The following is a 9165-nucleotide window of genomic DNA, read 5'->3' on the forward strand; positions in this document are numbered from 1 at the left end:
CGTTTCCAGGGCTATTTTTTGATATGCAAGTCAAAGTAAATAAGTTGTATACATTATAATATTTTATCACACCGGACAGGGACTTTCTCCATTACTGAAAAAACGCATACTAACCTTTAGTAGAATTTTTATCTACTATTTCATATGCGGGTTGTGGGGGAGGATAAAACTGATTTGCTAAATACAATTTAGTTGTTTGTTGCTTAATGTCAGACGCCAGTAGCCTACCCTACCAACTCGATCCCAGGGTTATCTGTCATTCTGATATTTTTTGAAACTTCTGATATTTTCTTGACATGTTTAAGAAATGATAAACCTACGATGTTAATTATGAATCTGAACGGACAAATTGAAACAATAAGCAATTTGTAATTACTAAGTACACTGAGTAAAGATAAGAATTAGATTTTACGGTAAAAAATGTAAACTTTTTGGAGGAGTAAAAAATAAGATGTGTGTTAGCTATAGCTAGGCTAGCTATCTAGTCAACATTAAAGTTGTCATAAATACACATCTAATATAAAAAAATATTCATTATTTTTGCCACACTACCACTTCTAATACTCTCTACTAGTATCCACTACATTTCAGGGGCGGATCTAGGATTTTTTTATGGTTAGGCAAATTTTGTTTTTTTTTCAATTTTTTTTACGAGATACCAGAAGACCAGAAAGAGGTTTTCGAGGTGGTAACAAGTGCTTTTCGGCTACTAAGGCTATATAATAATATAAAATACAAATAAAAGTTTTGATACATAATGCGATAACTACTCCCGTCTTTTTACTATCTTCCGACGTTTTGTATATGCCAGAATAATGTTTTTTATAAATTTGAGGTTAATCTAATAACCAGGCAAACAATTTTTCTTCTTTCTTCTTTCTTCTTCACTTGTATATAAGCAGAAACAGAAGTAATACCAATGGACGAATGAATCTAGCATTGAAATCAAAATAAATGATCAATTGTCAAACAACAAACCATGAAGTGAATGGAGCGCCACTCAACAGATACAATTATTTGCATCAAGACCAGTCAAAATGATAGGGTAAAAGGCTAAAGGTAAAAACAATCATAATAAAAAACACACAAAATTTAGGAAAAACAGAACTTAAGTAATTACGTAAATTGATTGTGAAATTTGGACCTTACTCTGGAGGTGCTTTGTTACAGTCAATTGCTTCCAGGAGAGGCCACAAAGGCAACTCGAGAATTAAAGTTACAGAAAACATTTTTGTCAAAAATAGGTAAGGTAAGTACATAAAAATGTAAGTATAATTTAGGCAATGATAAGGCATATACTAATATAAGTATAATTTAGGCAAAAGAATAGGTATGGTAAAATAAGAGGTACATATGTATATATAATAAAAGAAGTGTTCTACAATAACTTGAAGTAAGGTTTTATGAAGAAGGTAATAATGTAATTCACTTAAAGTTTAATCGTCTATTTTTCAATGAAAATTTCTCAATAACATCAGAAATATTAGGAATGATGTTTTGATGTACATGCATTAAGGCTAAGCCATTTAGTCTATCTGAGTCCATGGTTGTGCGAGTAAATGTTTTTAACCTCTTCATGGCTGAAAATGTCCTTTCACACTCGCAAGAAGTCACAGGTAAAGTGGCTAAAATTCTCAAGGCCACTTTTACATTTTCAAACCCAGTAAAATTGACAGATTTCAATGTGGAGGAAATGTTGTTAGGTATAGGCCCTTCATATGATTTCCAGTAAATTTCCCAAAGTTCCAATTCATGTTCGATAGATTGAACATTGGGCAAGTCTTCTAGATAGAATTGAAAGAAAGCATTGAACCTTTTTTTCCAATCTACATTTTCTTTGATAAGACTCAGCATTTTTTCTGGGAGAATAGCTAGCCCACTATAGCAAGACAATGCTTTTTCTTCAAACCTGCCAGTAAGTTCGGAATGTAAATGATCCAACATAGGTATTGTAATATTCCTTTTATAATGATCAGAAGGATTTTCTGATGGTGTGTTGGATCTAAAAAGTGTTATACCCGAGGTTCGAGGACTTGCCTCAGTAACATGTAGTTCCTTAGCAAGATCAGAAGCTTCTTTGTACCACTTTTCATGGTAGTAGTCAATGTTGTTTCTAACCATGGTAGTACGAGACTTGAGAGCATCTATCATGTGTATACCATCCATGATATCATTTGCTCTGCTTTGTAAAAGCTCAGTTACTTGTAAAGTCATCAAAAAAATATTTTTAGTGATCATAAATGTAGCCATGAAATCAAATGAGGTTAGGACTTTTAAAAAAGGAAGAGCTTTAGAGGATGTGTCAGCATTACAAACATGATTTAAATTTAAATTCATTTCATCTAATGTGTTTACAATAGCTACATAAAGGTCATTAAATACCTCCATACCTTTAATTCTCTCAACCCACCTTGTTGCACAAACATTAAATAATTTATATTTTGTAGCTGATGGACAGTGTTCCTTGATATTACGTTCTAAAATCAACCGCCTAGTTTCAGAGTAATTAAAAAAAAATGAAATGTCTCTAATCTGTCCCATAACATTCTCAACTGCTTGAATGCCACAGGTTTTACAGATTGCTAAATTTAATCGATGGCTATGGCAATGCGTATACAAGGCTTTTCGGTTTATGCGTAGGATTCTTGCTGCCAAACCATTTCTAAAACCTGCCACTGAACCTGCACCATCGTAACCTTGACCTCTACAATCCATTATATTTAGCTGAAGATCTTCTGCGAGACATTTTAGGACAATTTTACATAAACCATCACCTGACAAACCTTCCCCACAATGAACCAGTCTTAAAAATTCTTCCCTAACATCACAATTTTGGTCAACAAACCTTATACAAAGAGAAAATTGCTCTTTGCATGAACTGTCCATGCATTCATCACCAAGAATAGAAAAAAATTTACTGCCTTTTATTTCAAGAACAATTTTTTCAGTGATGACTTCACCAATACAATTAATCAACTCATTCTGAGCTGTTTTTGAAATGTAGGTAGCATTTTTTGCACTGTTGTCAAGAGTTTCTTTGAAAACAGGGTTTGCACGAGCTCTATAATTTAAAATTTCTATGAAATTACCAACTCCCCCAGATGAGTAACTGCCTACTTCAGGATGATAACTGCTATCATCTCTATGACCTCTTAAAGGGATATTTAGTCTTCCACACAACAAAATTGTATCGATGATTGGCTCAAGTTTGGCTTTATTTTCAGAAATCTGTTTACTTATTTGCTGATCAACAAGTTCAGAAATTGGTTTGCTTTTACCAGAATGCTGGCTCAAATATGTTGTAAACAGTGAAAATGTTGCCTGGTGAAGACTTTTTACAGAGCTAGATGTTTTTTCATGGTTTTTGAACAACGTTGTAGCACAACGTTTTGCATTAACAGGCTGTGTTACCAGATTTCTTATGTTTTTTAACAAATTAGGAAACTTATTTCCAAAAAGAACACATGGCAAACAGTAACCACCATCATAAGCAGGTGAATAACAAAGCCAGGTGTATTGTTTTAACCAATCAAATTTAAAGGAACGACCATCTTTAACAGGAAATTTATAGTTATTATCAGGGATGAAAACTTCGTTTATTAATTTAATTATTTCTGAATATTCCATGTTTTGAACTTTATTCATATACGAAGCTATATCGTTGGCTAAGGTTATTTCGGTTGACACAGAAATAATAGAACTTATTGCACCTCCAGAGGATTGCTTAGTTACAGGACTAATACTAGTCACTGATTTAACAGTAGAACTTGATGACATTGGAATATTTTTTGTTTTGGTTGACATATTGACAGCAGGAAATGTTACTGTAGGTCTGTCAGAAGCAATACCTAGGTCATTCATGCCATGTCTATTTACCCAGAAAGGCAATTTTGACTGCTTATTTTTTTTAATCACAGGTTTTGGCAATGGTTGCTTGATTTTTCTTTTTGGATGTACACCACATAATAGAGGCACAAAATGATTATGTTTAAATTCAATTTGTGTCGGTAAAGTACCACAATAACAAAGTAAAATGTGAAGACTTGTAGAAGAAACTGCAGAATCTCTAGGTTCAATATTTTGACTGTAAAGAAGTTTCAATTTTGCGTGACCACAGTCTGGATATAGTGTAATGATGTTCCTCGAAATTGCTGAGGACAGTGCAAGAACACAAACAAAACTACACCACTCAAAGTTTTTTATATTATGCATTGCCTCTACTTTAATTAAAGCATCAGCAGTTTTACCTGAATCTAAAGCAGCATGTGAAACTAAGAGACCACCTAAAATGTTTCTGAAATTGTTAAAATAAACTCCTTTGCCTTTCTCATATGCCGAAATTATAGTGGGATGCTTTATATAAAAGCCACTATTTAAATACAGTTCTAACGATGTCAAAGTTCTTAGTTTTCGAACAAGAGAGTTATCTCCACACAAAAACAAAGATACAGAGCTGTATAAACAGTTACCTGAGGCTTGTGACCTAAAGAAAGTAAAAGTTAAAAATTAAACAAAATTCCCAACTATCACACAAGCAGCTGCTGGCTAGCTATACTCCATACTAAACTTAACAAACTCATCAAAACATAAAACAAGATTACACTTGTCTCAGTTATCTTGTTTTTAAAAAAACAAACTATTCATATGATCGAGGTTATTAATTGAAGCTTTTGTTTTGATAAGAAAGATTTAATAACACGTTTTGTAAGAACATCTGTGGAGGTGGGGGTTAATTATTTCATAACAATCAGTGCTGGTGCTTAATAACTTTTAATGTTTTTCACAAAGAGGTACCTAATACTCAAGACAGAAAAAGCTACAAAAATTATCTAGCTACTTACTTCAAAGCAATAAATTTGTCTTTAGCAAAGGTTGGAATAAAGGTTTCAGCAACTAGATCGCGAAAATACTTCTTTCCAACATTATTAATCCTCTCATTATCCGAAAAGGTAGCTGAATCCAGAATTTCTTTTTTCAATTTTGCATACAACTCATTCAATTTATTCAAATCATTTGACTTGAAAGCTTCTTCAACAGTGTACTCCTGATCAAGGGAATCCATGTTGAAAAAGAAGGACACACCCTTGGCCGCACAGAGATTTATGTAAAACTTACCCGCGGTCGTTTTAGGCGTTTTTCTTCTCGGTTTTAGAATTCTATTCATTTGAAGTTGAAGACCCACGGACGTTTTAGGCGTTTTTTCTTCCGATTTAAGAATTCCATTCATTTGAAGTTGAAAACCCACGGACGTTTTAGGCGTTTTTTCTTCCACCCGTGATTTTCATTCATTTAAAACTTGGAAACCCACGGACGTTTTAGGCGAATCGGTATCTTGCCTAAAATCGCCCCGGGTTTACTTCTTATTGAATTTTTAAAAAAAAACAGTTCCTAACAACGCGCATCCAGGTTGGCGAAGCAAAGTTAGCACTACAAGACAAATTTACAAAAATATTTATTACTTTCACAAGTTATGCTATATGGCATATTTTCCTTTTTTTTGCCCAAGCTTAGGCTTAGGCAATTGCCTAGGCTGCCTAACCCTAGATCCGCCCCTGCATTTCCTACAACATAAGGGGGCACGTTATCACATCCCCACTTTGTTGGTTGTGTGTTTACTACGCACGTTACACCAGGTCCACCAACATGGACCAATTTTATGTCAGTCATTACTGCATCATGTTGTATATCAAATGTTCCAAACTGGTTTGCGCGTGATCCAAAACAGACATTCCGTTTCAATAAAATCCAATCACCTAAGAAATACTTTATGTATATTCTAATATTTCCCATTTTTTTCCATTTCTCTTATTATAAATTTCACTTTAAGTTTTTGATTTATTCTTTAATTTCAAATTTGAAAAATAATCTTGAAGATATAAACTAGATTCTCTAAATGCTGTTATAATATACCATCATGCATTTCAAATTTCATGCAAATGAACCTTTGTTTCAAAGTTTCAAAAAAGTCTATTAACAGTTGAAATTGAGAAAGGAACAAAAAATGCATATATTGTACTTCGTCAAACTTATAACTCTTTGCAATAAGTTTAAACAGTTCGGCTAAATAGTTAAAATTCTGCTCTTAGAAAAATTTTTGTTGTATTCCGCAATGATAGTGGCTGGCCCTTGGATAAACCCGCATATCCTTTGTATACCGCATTTGATGTGTTTCGCTACTTGCAGGACCATTTTGAAAAGACAGACAGACGTAAGCGGGTATTATACTTATGCTTCAAGAATAGAAAAAAAAGTAGATGCTCTTTTCACTGTCTTAACAGAATAAATGAATAAGAAAGAAAATCTCGCAATAAAAAGAATGCGGTATTAATATTTAAGAAATTAATTGCATTGTATTTGCTAATTCTGGACAAATTCTGGACTTTTTAAAAAGAGACGAATATTCACTTTACGGAAGAGATACAACGGAATCAATAACTTTGGTTTCTAATTCGCGATCATTTATTCCGTAGTTTGCGCAATTTGAAGGACGGTGACATGATGTAAAATGTCAGAAGAAAATATGCTGACTTTGTGATGTTTATTTCTAAATTTTGATGAAAAGTATTATGTAACTATCCTTGCCAAGACAATGAAATTGTAATCAGAATACGTCCTAGCAGAATAATTAACACAGACTTGAAAGAAATGAGCTTAACATAACTCATATTTTTACCTTTGCACATTCCTTTGGTTGTATCTGTCAAAGTTTTTGCGGGTAGTGTCTAAATATTAAAGTGAAGATTTTAAAGTGACTGTAACACTTTCAACAGTCGGAAAAAAGATTCACATAACTAGTTACATATATAGTTTATTTTGTAATACTATTATCTTTACCTAATCAGTTTTAACAATCCCTTTTAAAATTACAACGTCGTTAATAATTATTTAATTCTACCGAATACAGTTTAAGTGCGACGTTTTTGTAAAATTATACATCTACATTACTGTAAATTTCTGCTGACTTAGCAATTTAGATAACAAATAAAGATCATTTTTATACGTTCTACACAACATATTTTCAGGAAATAGTAAAGAGCAATTGTGTACATAAAATACCGAGGAAAAAATGCTGCTGTTTGGACATTTAAAAAAGGTTCAAAAACACATAAACACAATTTTATTTGCGTTTAATATTATGGATAAGGTATGGTTTCGACTTATGACAAACTTTATCTATTACGAGTAGGTCTGGAAATAGTCTTGTTCATAAACAAGCAGTCAAACTTATCGTTAAAAGGAAATACTTTTTTTGCATTCTTTTCTATTCCAGCATGTATTATGGAAAAATGGTAAACACTAATGAGATAGACGAACAAAGATAAGTATGAAAGAAAAAGACAAAAATGGATAAAAAAACACGTTAAAATTACCTTCTTATATCCTTCGATTGCTTTGTCTGTTTTCAATTTCTGTATGTCTTCTGCTGTATCAGTTGCATTGTTTTTCACAAACCAGCACTCTCCATTCATCCTTTCCTTATTTTGCAACTTGAACATAGCGTTGTCACAATTTTCATCTATTTCGCATTTTAACACACAGCTTACTTTAGTTTCTCTTTTCAAATACTTTGTTACACCTCCATCAGGCAGTTCATCATCCTGAGTATAATAACCACCCCTTACAAAAAGTATTTGAAATGCAGCAACTGCAATTTCGAACAATCCGAGCTTCATCTTTTCTTCCAAGTGAAGCTTCTGAATCTGCAGTGGTTTTTTAATGAAGTTGTCAAAAATGTTACTATGTAAAGGTCTGAAAAAACAGTTTCCGTTTGAGAACTCTTTTTGTGGCTTTCCTAAATGCAGTTAAAAATAGCAAAATGTAAATTGATCGGTGGTGAAAGACTAACCTCAAACTTAAAATTCCCTGTCACGCTAATTGCAAAGCCGAAAGCATCCCAACAAACATGGTCAAACCACTTACAAGCAACCCTTAAGCCTCCTCCTGTCTGGAATACTCACTTTATCGTTTTGTGATCGTTTTAATTTAATACAAGATTTCTCATCAGAAATAGTTTATTCGCATCTATGCTAAAAAACGCTTTTGTGAATTTGACAATATTTTGAATGTTAGAACGGCTATAACTAGTATCGTGTTTGTTAATAAGGAAATAACAGTTGAAATGTTGGAAAAGGATTATTCCTTAGCCAACCCTAATGTACAATCCTTCGCCTAAAAATCCTACTTGAAGCAGTTTTAAAAATAAATATAACGCACTACGGTTATGACTAATTGGGAGATGCTTAAACAGTGATAGAACCCATTCTTATTTCAGATATCGTGTCCGTCGCTCTTTAAATGTTTGTATTGTGGTTCATAATTTTTATTCAGGCCAGCGCTCATGAATAAGTTATTGATGTGAGTCTAGCTTGCTTGCTAAGGTTTCTCTTTCCATTCTCGTTTTTATCTGGCTAAATTTCCATTTTGATTTAAGTTATATAACAATAACGTTTTTGTAGTTTTTTAATTGCATAATAATAAAAAAAAATTAATATAATAATATTAATAAAAAAATAACACACCTTTCCCGAATTTTATAATTTTTAATTATTATGACGTCTTCCAAGAATTTATAATGATTCTGTGCTCTTCAAATAAGGATATTCAGATAAAATATTAAATTATCATGAGAAAAATGAAGTTTTAAGAGCAATATAATATTCTGGATAAGATTTAAAAAAATAATTATTTTTCTATTGTTTTGTAAAATAATCGCTCGACGATCATTATAGTTTATAATATTGCGTAAGTGTAAACCCACAACTGACGGTTTCACGCTACGCCAGTTGTATACTGTTATCAATTTTTTAACAAATGTAAATAAATTAGTCAAACTTTACTTCGTATTGAGCACTGTTTTTGACATTTTTCACCGCATATTTATTTATTCATTTATATTTATTTATTTATATAATATGTAAACCCATGTATTAACTATCTTAAGAACACTGTGTAAATGTTCTTAACCATATTAGGTCCGGGGTATTTTGAACATATTATAACCAGTGAGAAGTAGATTCTACTCCCTCCATAACTTTTAATAGGTCTTTCAAAATAAAATAAAACTGATGATGATGATGATGAATACGTCTGTCTGCCTCTCACGCAAAATGGTGAGAAGGAACAAAAAAAAGGCTGGGAGGTTAAAAGTAGGATAAATCTACGACA

General features: G+C 32.4%; 1 protein-coding gene across 1 annotated transcript; it reads right to left on the reverse strand.

The window, feature by feature from the left end:
* Positions 1-677: 677 nt before the first annotated feature.
* LOC130656516 (52 kDa repressor of the inhibitor of the protein kinase-like) lies at positions 678-5557 on the reverse strand. Its single transcript, XM_057459387.1, has 2 exons — positions 4842-5557; positions 678-4483 (listed from the first exon to the last, which is right to left on the reverse strand). The coding sequence occupies exons 1-2, from the start codon at positions 5225-5227 to the stop codon at positions 1426-1428; spliced, it is 3444 nt and encodes a 1147-aa protein (XP_057315370.1). The 5' UTR covers positions 5228-5557; the 3' UTR covers positions 678-1425.
* Positions 5558-9165: the final 3608 nt, after the last annotated feature.

This window comes from Hydractinia symbiolongicarpus, chromosome 9, assembly GCF_029227915.1.
Source record: "Hydractinia symbiolongicarpus strain clone_291-10 chromosome 9, HSymV2.1, whole genome shotgun sequence".
Classification (NCBI taxonomy): Eukaryota; Metazoa; Cnidaria; class Hydrozoa; order Anthoathecata; family Hydractiniidae; genus Hydractinia; species Hydractinia symbiolongicarpus.

Coding starts and splice junctions, on each gene's coding strand:
- LOC130656516 (XM_057459387.1), bottom strand. CDS start 5,227: ATGAATGGAATTCTTAAATCGGAAGAAAAAACGCCTAAAACGTCCGTG. Junction 4,484..4,841: donor GACAAATTTATTGCTTTGAA/GTAAGTAGCTAG, acceptor TACTTTCTTTAG/GTCACAAGCCTCAGGTAACT.